General features: G+C 52.8%; 1 protein-coding gene across 3 annotated transcripts in view; it reads left to right on the top strand.

Moving 5' to 3' along the window:
* The window catches only part of SH3RF3 (SH3 domain containing ring finger 3), a 161,645-nt gene that overhangs the window by 69,295 nt on the left and 77,379 nt on the right, over nucleotides 1–14,971 (top strand). For all 3 annotated transcript variants that reach the window (XR_003513371.1, XM_027555405.1, XM_027555403.1), the window contains exon 2: nucleotides 10,104–10,358. Coding sequence is in view for 2 of the 3 variants with exons in the window: in XM_027555405.1 (XP_027411206.1) it covers nucleotides 10,104–10,358 (255 nt within the window). In the remaining variant the exon portion in view is untranslated. The remainder of the gene's footprint in view (nucleotides 1–10,103; nucleotides 10,359–14,971) is intronic.

The following is a 14,971-nucleotide window of genomic DNA, read 5'->3' as shown; positions in this document are numbered from 1 at the left end:
GAAGACTGTAATCTGGCTGGAAATAATTTCATACGGTGTGACGCAAAGGGCTATCTTTTCCCGTGTGAATGCTCCAATTTTGCCAACACCCTTTATTAGACGCCTGGCCTTCCCCTGCTGCCTGAGCACCCATGCTCAAGATCACGTCTCTCTGTGGGGTGCTGTTTCTGGGCTGACTCAGTCCCCTCCGCCTGTCTATCCCTAATTCCATTATGTTTTAATAATTGCTATACTGTCTTTAAAGTCTTGATGTCTAGTAGGAAAAGGAACTTTGCTGATCCACATGAATTTTGAATCAATTTGTCAGAATCCTGCTGGGATTTCCATTGGAAACGCATTTGAACCATGCATCAATTTAAGAGAAAATTATAGCTTTTCTAAATCCTCCTACTCAAAAACATAGTATTTCTTTCCATTAATTTCAATGATCTCTAAGGTCTTTCAATAAACTTTCATAATATTCTCCATAAAAGAAATGCGTATTTTTTGTTAAATATATTCCTAGTACCATTTATAATCCTGGAGAAGGGAATGGCAACCCATTCCACTAGTCTTGCTTGGATAATCCCATGGACAGAGGAGCCTGGTGGGCTACAGGCCATGGGGTGGCAAAGAGTCAGACATGACTGAGCGACTAACACACTGTAGTAGCAACAAAGAAAGTATTTTAAAACTTATATACTCTGCTTGTTGACTGTGTATAGAAAAACAGCTGACCTTTGTGTATTGGTGGTTGGATCCCATAACCCACCTTCAGGTGCTTGTGTGGTGTGTGGAGCTCAGCAAACAGAAAAAGAAAGTCATGTGAAAGCAACCAGTGTCCAGGAGTCTCTCTGGGGAACCTGCAGCTTTGGGTCTAATGGGTTCCTGGACCAGCACTCATGGAACCAGGCACTGAGAAGGGGACACCATAAGGTTCCTGGCCCTGAAGAAGTGTTTCTTTTCGTCCAGAGGAAGCAAAAGTTCAAAGGTTTTCAAGACATGTGCATGATGAGCTGCATGTGCCTGTACCAACTGTCTATCTCCTCTCCAGCTGTGGGAGGTTCCCTGAGGGAAAGTGCAGGAACGCGTCCCGTGCCCGGCTTCGGTCACAGTGAATGTGTATGATCGGCCTGCACTGCCAGGGGCAGGAAGAATGCTGCCTTTCCTCAATTTTGGTTTGATTTCAAATGTTATTGCAAAACTAAAGAGAAGTGGCAAGCTCCTCCTTGCCCCATCTCTTTCCTTACTTTTTTCTTTTTCTCATCTTGGCATATCTCAGAAGCATCAAGACTTTTATACTGTAGATTTTTCAAGTATGTAATTTCCGTGTATTGTTGTATAAATGAACGCTCCATCTTCCAGGAAGCAAGTGGGTGACAGGTGGAACAAGGTAGTACTTCACGTCTGCACTGAGACGCGAAACAGAGACTGCCATCGCCAGCCCCAAGAGGAGGGGGGTGTGTGTATGTGTGTGTGTGTGTGTGTGTGAGAGAGAGAGAGAGAGAGAGAGAGACCGACCCACCATGCACGGGCTCTGTGTGAAGGGCTGGGAACCCTCTGGAAGGGTCCCTGAGCTGCTCACCACTGGTCACTAGAACCCTGGGCATATTTGTGATGGGAGCCCTGAAACATGTGCCGAGCACAGAGGGTGCCAAGGGTTAGCTCATGGTCTGAGCCCAGGAGAAAGGCCAGGGATTTGGAATCTTCAGTATCTGTGGTTGACTTTGGACCAAAATCTAAAAAGGATGCCTCAGCTTTTCTCTTGAGCACAGGAAGGTGAGAGAAGAAAAACTGAAAGGCCATGCTGTGGGCCTGGAGCTCTGCTGCCCTGAGCATTGGAATCAAGACACTGAAACACCAACCACCCCCAGTTCTGCCTCCTCCTCCTCTTTTCTCTCTGCAGCCCACTTGCTTCATAAAAAAACCAATTTGATTATGAAAAGATGAATTCTCAAAGGGAGGACCTTCTCAGACCCCTGCCTGTCATTCCTGCCTGGAGTGTGTCCCCCTAAGCTGCAGGCTTCAGGTCCCTCCTTGGCCTCTCCCACGAGCTTGATTTAAACTGTGAAACCTACAGCCGCTGACTCTTGGACTCTCTTGCCTTGTTCTTTGTCCAGGGCTCTCCCTTCAGCATGCTGCGTGTATGGATGGCTCATTTTGTACATCTCTCCCTGCTTCTACAACGTGTGGCCCCTCAGGGCAGGAGTGTTTTCTGTCCACTTTGTTTCTGATGTATTGTTGTTGTTCAGTTGCTAAGTTGTGTGTGACTCTTTGTGACTCCATGGGCTGCAGCACACCAGGCTTCCCTGTCCTTCAGTATCTCCTAGAGTTTGCCCAAACTCTTGTCCACTGAGTCGATGATACCATCAACCATCTCATCCTCTGTCGTCCCCTTTTCCTCCTGCCTTCAATCTTTCCCAGCATCAGGGTCTTTTCAAATGACTCAGCTCTTCGCATCAGGCGGCCAAAGTATTGGAGTTTCAGCTTCAACATCAGTCCTTCCAATGAACACCCAGGACTGATCTCCTTTAGGATGGACTGGTTGGATCTCCTTGCCAGTCCAAGGGACTCTCAAGAGTCTTTTCCAACACCACAGTTCAAAAGCATCAATTCTTTGGCACTCAACTTTCTTTATAGTCCAACTCTCACATCCATACATGACCACAGGAAAAACCATAGCCTTGACTAGACGGACCTTTGTTGGCAAACTAATGTCTCTGCTTTTGAATGTGCTGTCTAGGTTGGTCATAGCTTTTCTTCCAAGGAACAAGCATCATTTAATTTTATGACTTCAGTCACTGTCTGCAGTGATTTTGGAGCCCAAGAAAATAAAATCTGTCATAAAAGCAGTTCCTAAAATGTGTCTGGCCCATGTTTAGGTGGCCAGTGTACATGCAGCAGAGGACCGAATACTACTAACAGTTCTGAAGAGTCTTCTGTTAAGACTCCAGAAGGGGCTGCGGCTCCCCGGCTTTCCCTATGGCCTTGTGGTGATCTGAGCCTGTACGGGACTGGGGCTGAGCCCGTCCACACTGAGCCTCGGAGGCCTGCGAGCCGGTGGTGGGTCCAAGACGGTGGCCTTCCCTCCAGCCGCAGTGAGAAGACAGTGCAGTGTCTCCGGTCCTCCAGGCGCTTTGGTCTGGCCCTGTAGTGGCTGAGGCTGACTGTAAGGGCAGCAGCGGAGGCTCTTTACCCAGAGGGCTATGGCCTGTAGCCCCTTCAGCCTGCCTGAGTCCTGCCCGCCCTGGCCTTTGTGCCTCTGTGCACTGAGCCTGCTGTATCCTCGGGCTCCATCTTACATGAGCTCACGCCCTAGGGCACCGAGGCCAGCCTTTTGGCAGATGCTGTGAAGGCTGAGCCTCTGGCCAGGGCTGCTTCCCTCTCACCAACAGCTCAGCTCTGACCAAGGGCCGCCCCTCCAAGTTGCTTCACGCTGCTTCTGACCCTGCCTGCTCTCAGGGCTGTGTGGGAATGAGACAGAGCCTTCCCACCCCCGCGTACGGGGCCCCAGGCTCCCCTCTGCTCAGAAGGCTTTGTGCCTTCAGCCATGCCGCGACACCTTTCTTAACTTCCCTGCTGCTCTGAGCAGGCGGGCTGCCCACGGTGGGCAGGACTGGTGGGCAGGACCAGCTTTATCTGTCGGGCAGGAGGTGGGGGCATCAGCGTCTCTGCTGGGCAGGTCTCACAGACTCTGGGGTCCATAGGCAGCCGCTAGTTGCCTGTGTGGGTGGAGAGGCATACCATGCTCTTAAATTTACACAGTATGTTAATCATGTTCTCACAAATGCATTGAAACATTTCTTGCCATGGGTGATAAATGCCCAGGAACCACTGGGTTCCTCTGAGCTGTTCTTATCGGGGAATGAACAGTCAAGCCAGGCCTCGGTGTGGCAGCTGACAGAAGACAAGGGCGGCTTTTGCGCACCCGCCTCTGCTATCGGCGTGGGGCTGGGCTGTGTGGAGGCCTGTGCCGTGGGAGGTGAGTGTGGCCGAGCCTGGCCTGGTGGAGCGGCCACCCCCATCCAGGAATGACCCTGGCCCTGGGAAGACACCTTAGAGTCTGCCTACGTCCACTCTGAAGTCACATGAGAGCGTGAAGGCGAGAAGGGACTTCCCGTGGGCATGACGGCACACAGCCGGCCGGTTCTCCTGCACGTGGAGCACATTTGGAGCAAAGCTGTCCCCAGGAAGTCCCCCTTTCCATCTTGTAGTGACTCTGCCAAATAACATCAAAAGATGAAATTTGTCCATCAGATTATCGCCTAAGGTCTTTGTTTCCACAGAGCTCGCCGGTGAGTGTGTCGCCTGTCGTGTGATGTGGACAAGTTGAGAGGGCATATCATGTCCTGCACAGCCAGGCCCTTAAACGTGCCGATGCCCAGTCACCCCCGATCCCTCCAGGGCCTGGGACCTGCTCTAACAGTGGTCTCCCTCTGGTCTTCGGAGCTGGATTCCTAAGGCAACTGATTATTTTTTAACCTGGATATTTATAAATACCTTATTTTTCCCTTGCTGTTGTTGTTTAGTCACTAAGTTGTGTTCAACTATTTGCAACCTCATGGACTGCAGCACATTAGGCCTCCCTCTCCTTCACCATCTCCCGGAGTTTGCTCAAACTCATGTCCATTGAGTCAGTGATGCCATCCAACCATCTCATCCTCTGTTGTCCCCTTCTCCTCCTGGCTTCAATCTTTCCCAGCATCAGGGTCTTTTCCAATGAGTTGGCTCTTCGCATCAGGTGGCCAAAGTAGTGGAGCTTCAGCTTCAACATCAGTCCTTCTAAAGAATATTCAGGACTGATTTCCTTTAGGATTGACTGGTTTGATCTCCTTGCAGTCCAAGGGACTCTTGGGAGTCTTCTCCAGCACCATCAATTCTTTGGTGTTCAGCCTTGTTTATGATCCAGCTCTTTTTTGGTAGCATTGAAACAATGATGTTTTTTTAAAGTATTTAAAATAAGGTGGTGTTAGTGAGGGCTAAAATAAGGGCCTGAAAGGAGCCATCTGCCTCTCATTCTTGAGAAAGGACAGAGCCAATGAGAAGCCTCTGCTTTTCTTCCTGTCGCTCAGATACCCAGACGCCTTTCATATGTGGCTGGAGATTTCATATGTGGCTGGAGATCTCAGCACAAAGCCCCTCCCTATAAAGCAGGCTCTGGTGAGTGACCTTCCCGCAGGATCCCGGGTGGAATGTGGGGACATATGACTGGCTGAGCATCCCTGGTTTGAGGCCACAACAGACCTGGGGTTGTTGGGGAGTTGCAGGCAGCTAGCCCCTCATCTCCTAGGGGAGCACTGGGGTACACACCACCAAACAGACCCTCTAGGGGCCTGGTCATACGCTCGTCTGGTAACCATTGTCCAGAATATAACTAGGAGCTTCTCAGAGTCGGTCTGCTGTTTGCTTGTTTTCCCTGAGAGTGGAAAAATGAACAATTCTCCAAACTGGATAAATGCAACACAGGTCTGGACCTTCCCAGCCTAATGGTCAACAATCCACCTTCCCTTTTCCTTCTGCACTAAACAGAGAATTGTCAGGGCCCCTCACCTCTCCAGTTTGGGTGGTGGTTAAGAGAAGAGGGCTGGCCCCCTCTTACCAGCCTCACGACATCTAGGAGCTGATTTGCCTCTTAGTTTTTCTCACGTGTCAAGTGGCAGTAATGACTGATTCCTACTTCTCACGGTTCCTGTGAGCAGTAATCAAGTTGCCTGGCATTCATGGCTCAGGGTCTACAGCTAGATAAGTGGTCATGTTATCAGGAGCAGCGTGAGTGGCAGGTATATGCTGGGCTCCAGGGGACAGTCTACCACTCTGCCACCTCTGGGACCCGGACGCGTTACTGAACTTCACTATGCTTTAGCTCCCTGTCTGCAAAGTGGCAATGACATAAGGCCAGCCTCATAGGGTTGATGTGAGTGTCTGGTGGGTGGAAAGGGGTGTAGCCTGGTGCTCAGGAGGAAGGAGCCCGTCCTCACTGTGAAGGGGTGACAGTGAGTGTGAGTCAGGATGGAATGTCCCCTAGAATCAAAGGGGCCCTGAGCCAGTGCCCACAGACACGCAGGAGGGAGAGGGGGTGTCACACAGGGTTCTACTTCTCTGGTATCACTTCTGTTGGATGCAATTTAGAGTTAATGTGTGCAGGTGCCAGGCCGGCTGGTATCCTCACTGTACCCTCTGGCCTGTGTTCCTGCTGGAGAGCTGGGCTCCTTATTGGCCGTTTTCTGTGCTTAAAAGCATTTGCCTTTTCTAGGACTGCATCCAGGCTCCTGAAACACTTGTTTGCCTCAGTCAGCGATCCGTGAGAGTCTTTTTCATAGAGGGTTCTCCATTAAGAGATAAGAAGCTCCTTATCCTCTTCAGGTTCCTGGGGAATGTGGGAGGGTGGATTTGATGACCTGGTGTGTGAGCCAGGCCTGAGTGCAGAGCCTGCTCCCCACGTGCCTGGTGGGGCTGCTCACCAGTGTAACAGGTGCCCTGCTCCCCCAGGGTGAGTAGACTCTCGTCTCTGACCTTGGCTGCACTCACCTTGACCTTCTACCTCACCTTTTCATACTTGTCAGAAGACGTTGGGCTTTCCTTGGGAACTGCACATTACAGAGCACCCCTGCCTCTCCAGGGTGCGTGGGGAAGAAAAGTCCACTCCTGGAGCCCAGTGTTTATGCTGCAAACCTGGGGTTGTGCTCACTCCACCTGTCTGGGGACATATTGTGCACTTGTCTTTAGTTGCAAGCTTTCATGACCTTCAGGGTAAGGGATGTTTCACTCCCCAGAGGCACAGAGCCTGCTTCAGGACCTGGTGTGTCATGGTATCCCGTAAGTTCTTGGAGAAACAAGTGTCCAAACATGAAGAAGGAAACAGCCATAAAAATAAAAGAGAGAAAGAAACAGCCAGGATCCAAAGGAAGCTTTTAATAAGAAAAAGAGAAGAAGGAGCTTAAATTTTAACCTACGATAAAAGTAAAACCCAAGAACCTCCCAGCTGGAGTGTGATATAGTGACAACTTCGTTACAGATGAAATTTGTAGACTAGGAGACAGGGACTTTCTGGTTAAATACATTAGTAACATGTGCCTTTTCAGGTAATTCTAAATCTGAGTGTCCATGTTGGAAGGAAAGTGCGTGTGTAATGACCTCCAGGGCGATGTTAAGCGCTTTGACTTGAAACTGCTTATGAGCAAAGAAATTGTAAGTCCCACCTCAGACCCAGGCAGGATACAGGCTAACCTGCTGACGAGATCTCAAAACACGGCGGCTCAATCAGGATAAAGTTTCCTTTTTTTCATGTGACATCCGGGCCCTGCTCCCCAACGTGAGGACCTGGTCCTTCCCTCCTTTGCTTGGAGTGTCATCTTTGTGGAAAACGCTGCAACCCCCTCCTCTGCCCCCAGGGAGGGAGGTGCTGGTTAAGTGTTGGGAGGTGAGGGACTAGATATGGAATTTCCTCCTAAATGTCATTGCAAAACACAGCTCAGCCCAGAACTGGCTCAAGTCCCTCTCACTTGCCTTCATTGACTGGAATCTTGGCGTGTGGCCAGGGCTCCCCTGGAGCAGGGCTGGGAGGTGAAGTTCTTAACTGGTGAGCTTGCGCCAGTTGAAACTTGAAATATTCTTCCTGACAGGAGGAGCAGGTGGACTTGGGGGACAATTGGCCATCACTGCTGCCTTCTGAGACCCTGAGACATTAGACTAATTTGAGGCTGGGTGCTCTCCCTCTGGGGCCCACCCGCTGTCCAGGGAACTCACCAGGGTGTGTCTCTCCCAGGAGGCAGGCCCTGTGTCTCCAGCTCCTAGCCCTAGCTTGGCCTGGCTCCTCTTTGAGTGACCATGGGGATTTCCGGTCGTCTGGGCCCAGCCAGTGGTAACAAGGTTTAGAGCTGTGTGGACTCTCAACCTCCCATCCTGGGAGAAGTCCTTCCAGCCCAAGGCCCTTAAGCCGACTGTTATCCTAGGATTGGCTTGGCGGCCCATAGGGCAAGCCATTTGGTAGGTGTTTTGAGTAAGTGATCTGAACCAGGCCAGGGTCGGGGATGCAGCCTCGAATGTAGAAGCAGGTGGTGCCTGTTCTGGGGGCCCCCACACTGTAACATGTGCCCCCTGGGGAGTGGCGTGGTGGGAGAACCAGCGAGTCCTTGGAGTCTGAAGACTGAATGAGTTCTTCATCCACACTCTTCACCCTGTCTTTCCGGGGGTCAGATAGTGAGACCTGGTTGAGGGAAGGTCTCTTGGGGGCTTTATGGGCAGATGAGTGCAAGCAGTGTGTCCATAGAGCTCACCTGTATGTCGATCCCAGTGAAGACAGAGCTGGCGCTGCTGTGCTTGCGTGACATCCTACAGCTCCTCCACGTCTGAGTCCTGAGCCGCGAGCCCAACGTCATCTGTCTTCATTATCACGGATGCCCCACGGGGTGGCTGTGTTAATAATCGGTGTAGGCACCCCAGTTGTGTGTCCCTCTCACTCGCCTTTCATCTTGTTTCCCGGGTGTCTTGAGCCTGTTGAGTGGCACTTGGTAGCAGTGTTCAACTCAGCCGTCCCTCGGAGGGGTGCTTAGAGGGACGGGCTGCAGAGACCCCGTGGGCTTCCTGAGGTTGGGCCCGGGGCTGGTCTCAGGGGTCCTCTGGCTACTGCTGTGACATCTGCAGAGTCTTTTCCTGGCCCCACGTCCACCTGGCAGGACCTCCTCATGGACTCATTAGTTCATCTCATCAAGCATGAGAGGGTGAGAGGCTGGGGGTGCGAGACCCACCAGCTCCAAGCATTGCTGGGAGAGGGGAGGGGCTCGGGTTCACACAGCAACTGCCCCCTAGCTCCATCTGACTTCTATTCTTCACCCCCCAGGAGTGCACCTCCCCCTCCCCACCACGAAACTTAAGGTGGCCCCTCCTCTCAGTTCTATAGGAGATGCTGGTCTTGGCAGTCTGAGGGGCGGGAGGGGATTAGTGAGGTGGGTGTCTCTCCGTCTCCCAGTCCTGCTCCCCTAGTCTGCCTCCTCTTGCCACCTCCCGGTCCACCGACAGGACCAAACAGCAGCGTGGCCACCTCAGCAGGTGTGGCTGGAGCTGGTAAGGTTGTGTGCTTGCTCCCCGCCCAGCACTCCGACCTCCGCCTGAGGCTGTGGCAGGAGCCCAAGCCATCTGCTAGGCCCACTCCTGTCTCTGCTCCGGAGGCATCTGGCCTCTATCTTTCCCTCGCTCAGAGGCTGGCACCCATGGGAACTGGTCACTGCAGAGAAGCAGGAGAGAAACTCAGGCGCCCTGGCCTACACAAACCAGACCGGGGGTTAGTTGGCAGTTGCCCCAGGTGCGAGGTGTGGGGCTCAGTGGACCCATGTTACCCAAGAGCAGGGGGCCCGAGACTGGCTCGAGGCCAGACAGCAGATCAGAAGGGTAGTGGACTGGATGACCTTTGACAGGAGGACGGGGGCATCCCACCTAGAAGGACCTGCCTCGGGCTCTTATAGATGAGGCCACCATGACCTCCGGAAGCCAGGGGCCATGGCAGGCGAGATGGGGGTGGCAGGGCAGCCGGGACCCCTCATTAGCGCTCTCAGCCCTAGGGGTGCCTTTCCCCCTGGTGGGCCTGGAGCCCGTGCCCCCAGGCCCTGCAGTGGTGATGTGCGGGGTGAGGGGGTGTGAAACAGCCCAGCAAGTCTGTCCTTTCAGCTTGAAACCCCCAGACACACGTTCTGAGTCACCGTCCTGTGGGATGGTGGTGGCTGGGAATGCAGCAGGGGGGATGGCATCCAGGGGATGACCAGTCAGCACACAGTAGTGGGCAGAGCGTTCTGGAGCCAGAGCCCGGGTAGGGGCCCTATCCCTCTCAGAGTCTGCATGAAGGTCTCCCAGCTCCTCCTCAGCATCCTGCCAGCTCAGTGCATGGCAGCCCTCAGGGAGGCCTGGGGCATGTCTGGGGACCCCCTGCAGACCCCGTCCAGCAGGGCGTGGCCCATATTTTTGGAACGAGTTGAGTTAGGCTGTTGTGCCAAGCACTGTGTGTACCCGGTGGGCTGTGAGTACCCTGTATTCCTCAGAGGTATCCCCCCGTCCTGGGCTCTGAGACTTGGGGGCCCTGCAGGTCAGGCACTGGCCAGGCAGCTGCTGAGTAACGCATGTTCTGTTTCTAGGGCCCTCCCCCACCACCTGCTGGCAAAGCCCTGCTCAACTTTGAAGGGACAGAGCCTGGGGAACTCAGGTGCGGTGAAGGGGATGCTGTCGTCCTGCAGCGCCGGGGCGACGAGCTCTGGTACCACGGCCTCCTGCCTGCCGGCTTCGTCCAGAGCGTGCGGCCACTGCCCCCTGCCCCGCCCCAGGGCAAAGCGCTCTATGATTTCGAGATGAAGGACAGAGACCAGGACAAAGACTGTCTGAGCTTCAGCAAGGTAAGGTGGGTTCGAATGCAGCCGTCCCCAGACCATAGCCCGAGCCGGGAGCCTGGGTGAGCATGTGAATCCTGGCCCTGCCCCAGTGGAGACAGCAGTGGTCTCTTCTTACTGAGGGTCTGCCAGGTGGAAGAAGGGGCACCCAGCCCCACTGATAGGTGCTCTCTGGCAGTGGGGGCAGGACCCTTGTTACCCAAGTCACGGGTGTTCAGGGCTCATGGGCCCTTGAAGGGGGCTTGCTGGGGAGACCATGGCAGAGACCCCTGGTCAGATCCTGGAGTGGGAGCTGGGCCCAGAAACCAGCCCGGGCTGGCCCTTCTTGGAGGGTCTGGGGGCAGATGCGTGTGTTTGGGCCATATGAGGCTCCACTGAGACCTCGGGACCCAGTCAGTGGCAAACTAGTTGTATTTCCTGTGTGCTTGTCCTGGGGACAACCTGGAATATGAAGTCAAGTGGGCCTTAGGAAGCATCACTGCAAACAAAGCTAGTGGAGGTGATGGAATTCCAGTTGAGCTATTTCAAATCCTAAAAGATAATGCTGTGAAAGTGCTGTACTCAACATGCCAGCAAATTTGGAAAACTCAGCAGTGGTCATAGGACTGGAAAAGGTCAGTTTTCATTCCAATCCCAAAGAAAGGCAATGCCAAAGAATGTTCAAACTACTGCACAATTGTACTTATCTCACATGCTAGCAAAGTAATGCTCAAAATTCTCCAAGCCAGGCTTCAACAGTACGTGAACGATGAACTTCCAGATGTTCAAGCTGGATTTAGAAAAGGCAGAGGAACCAGAGATCAAATTGCCAACATCTATAGGATCATCAAAAAGCAAGAGTTCCAGAAAAACATTTATTTCTGCTTTATTGCCTATGCCAAAGCCTTTGACTGTGTGGATCACCACAAACTATGGAAAATTCTTCAAGAGATGGGAATACCAGAGCAGCTGACCTGCCTCCTGAGAAATCTGTATGCAGGTCAAGAAACAACAGTTAGAAGCAGACATGGAACAACAGACTAGTTCCAAATTGGGAAAGGAGTATGTCAAGACTGTATATTGTCACCCTGCTTATTTAATTTCTATGCAGAGTACATCATGTGAAATGGCGAGCTGGATGAAGCACAAGCTGAAATCAAGATTGCCAGGAGAAATATGAAATACATCTCAGATATGCAGATGACACCACCCTTATGGCAGAAAGGGAAGAGGAACTGAAGAGCCTCTTGATGAAAGTGAAAGAGGAGAGTAAAAACGTTGACTTAAAACTCAACACTCAGAAATCTAAGATCATGGCATCTGGTCCCATCATTTCATGGCAAATAGATGCGAAAACAATGGAAACAGTGAGAGACTTTATTTTGGGGGGTCCAAAATAACTGCAGATGGTGACTGTAGCCATGATATTAAAAGACACTCCTTGGAAGGAAAGTTATGACCAACCTAGACAGTGAAGTAAAAAGCAGAGACATTAATTTCTCAACAAAGGTCCATCTAGTCAAAGCTATGGTGTTTCCAGTAGTCATGTGTGGATGTGAGAGCTGGACTATAAAGAAAGCTGAGCACCAAATAATTGATGCTTTTGAACTGTGGTGTTGGAGAAGACTCTTGAGAGTCCCTGGTACTGCGAGGAGATCCAACCACTCCATCCTAAAGGAAATCAGTCCTGAATATTCATTGGAAGGACTGATGCTGAAGCTGAAGCTCTAATACTTTGGCCACCTGATGGGAAGAACTGACTCATTAGAAAAGACCCTAATGCTGGGAAAGATTGAAGGCAGGAGGAGAAGGGGACAACAGAGGATGAGATGGTTGGATGGCATCACTGCCTCAGTGGACATGAGTTTGAGCAAGCTTTGGGAGTTAGTGATGGACAGGGAAGCCTGGTGTGCTGCAGTCCATGGGGTCGCAAAGAGTCGGACATGACTGAGTGACTGAACTGAACTGAACTGTCCTGGGGACCGAGTGAGACACGGAGGGGCCTGGCTTCCAGGCTCCCGGCCTTGGGGGTGCAGTGTCAATGTGCAGAGGTAGCAGAGTCAGGGCTTGTGAACATCCCCGCTTCCTGGCTTCTTCACTTCATCCCAGTCCAGGGCTGGGAGGGCCAGAGCACCCGGACCTCGGAAACATCATCGATTCATTGTTGATCTTCAGAGCTGCCTACCAGGGTCCCCAGAAGCCTGTCTTCCTGATGTTGAAGCTGTTGCAGGAGGGAGGCCTCGTCAGGGCCTGGGCGTGGGCTTTTGTCTAATGCTCAGAAATGAATTGTCCAAGGTGATACATGTGCTGAAAAAGCACAAGACTTAACTGGGAAGGGCACCCAGGCAGAGAACAGCAGGACCCCGAGAGAGCCACTCTCCACGTGGCTCACAGTCTCTGGTTTTAAGGTAATGAATGGGGTTAGTTACCGGCTTGTTTCTGGCCAGTCATCTTGCTTGGCCTGTGTTTGTTCTGACTCAGGATCCTTGCTGGTGGCACGTGCCTCTCTCAGCCAAGGTGGATTCCAGCACCAGGGTTCCTGGGAGGTTGGCAGAGCTTATTATGGGCTGGTATCTTCTCCCAAATTCTTCCAGCTGGTGGTAACTTCTTGGTTCCAAGCTCCCTGTTGGTATCACCTATTGTAAGATAATTAACACAAGTGGTTACTATCATGCCCGGCCAGAGTGGACAGGTTCCGCCTGTGGAGGGGGTTTCTGGTCAGCGGGTGTCTAGCAAAGCCACAGCTCTAAGAGGCTGCACAAACCTGCCCCTCTCCCATGTCCTGTCCTGTGTCTCCTCCTCCAGTCTCTCCCCGCACACAGTTGTAAACACAGAGCTAGGTTCCAGCTCACTGTGAGCCTCTCCTCTGCTCAGACTCGAGCTTAGCTGTGGTGCCGAGCACTGTGCAGGGATGTGAGAACCCCGTGCTCCATTTTGAGCAAAATTGGCCTGTTCTGTGCAGGCCGTTCCATTGTTCAGCCCAAAGGTGAATGATCTCTTTTCATTCACGTTTAACTCTCTCCACTTCCCTTCCATCAGCGTGTTCATTGCGATTGTCACCCGGCCCTGCAGCTTCCCTGAAAGCAGCATTAGGCGTCCCCCTCTGAGGTTGGAGCACGGGCTGCCAAGTGAGGTCAGGCAGCAGACCCCCTGGTGCCCACTCCCCTCATGCCCAGCTCCCCTGTCCAGCCTGCCCTGAGACCCCTGGGCCCTGGTGCTCTGTGCTTTAAGGATCAAGAGAGCCGCCCCTTGGGGGTTGGATTGAGCCCTTGTGAGGACACAGACCCGTCATGGCTGACAGGGTTGGGGTGGGCCCTCCTCACAGCCTTCGTCGAGGAGGCTCACCGAGTGGACAGCCGCCAGCGTCTCCTCCCCGTTAGAGAAGGGAGAGGCCTCCCTGTCCTCCTCCTCCATCACACGCTCCGTGTGCCAGCCTCTGCCTGGTACCCTCACCTCCGGGGGGAAGTCCAGAGCCTACTGGACAAAGGACAGAGGGGCACCTGGCTGCTCACCAGCAAAACGTGCTGAGCCGAGCCTCGCTGGGAGCTGGGCTGTACCAACAAGCCTGACGTCGGCTGGGGAGACGGGGCAGGAATCCAGGGGACAGTTTCTGAGAGTGATGGGCAGTGTGGGTCACCCAGGAGGTGTGCGGGGTGTCTGGTCAAGGCGGTGGGTAATGTGTGTGGTATTTCAAAAGAGGCATTAAAGCTGCCTCATGGAGAAGGTGCGCACTCGGGCCCTGAGACTCGCCTTGAGGTGGTGCTGCTGCCACTGGATCACGGGGGCCTGGCGCCCTGGACTGTGCCGTTGAGGCGAGTGGCCCCCGGTCTTCCCAGGACTTTGAGCCCAGATTAGGGAGCAGAGGTGTGGGAGCCGGTGGGCCACGCATCCCTCGGGCTGCTCTTCCAGGACTTTCTCTTCAATCCACGGACTGACATGGAGAGTTGGAGATGGCAGGGCACGCTTCCTGGTGAAGACCTTGCTATGGCCCGGCCATGTTCCCCACCGTGTTCACACAGGTGTGTCACCAGCACCCACTCCACACCCCTTAAGTTAGGGCACAACCTGCTTGTCCAAGCACCTGCCCGTTCTCCTCTCTCCCCTCCAGCTGCCACTCCCCCCGCCCCCATCCCTGCCACCCTGCGTGACAGCCTGAGCTTCCCTCCACTGGCCTGGAATACTGGTTCTAACAGCCTCCCTCTCACCACCTTGAGTGACCACGTGGCTCTGACCAGCTTGGTTTTGCCTCCAGGGAGTGTTTTGCTGTTTGGATATGTTCCTTTCTGGACTCAGCAAGGAAAGAAGGAGCGTCTAAAATCCATGGATGGTGCTAACTTCCCTTTAAAAAACATCACTGTGGTGAGATGCATGAGGTTTTAAAAGGCATGAGGCATGTGCATCAAAGCAAGATTCTTACCTTCGGTGTCAGCTCTTGAACAGTCTTGTTAAAATTGCATTAATTAAAGTCATTCTAAAACCAAAGTCTTTGTTTCATTGAAGAAGAGTGCATAATTACTTCTCGTAGGTAGAGAAGCTATAAAAAGCACAATTTATAACTTCATAGCAGTCCCACTCCAACGAGCTGGGCATGTGTGGATGAGAAGAGTCAAGGTGACAGCAGAGCAGCATCCCGCTCTGCC

Source organism: Bos indicus x Bos taurus, chromosome 11 (genome assembly GCF_003369695.1).
Source record: "Bos indicus x Bos taurus breed Angus x Brahman F1 hybrid chromosome 11, Bos_hybrid_MaternalHap_v2.0, whole genome shotgun sequence".
Lineage (NCBI taxonomy): Eukaryota > Metazoa > Chordata > Mammalia > Artiodactyla > Bovidae > Bos > Bos indicus x Bos taurus.
The sequence above is the reverse complement of the archived record's forward strand: the minus strand, read 5'-3'. Positions and strand labels throughout refer to the sequence as shown.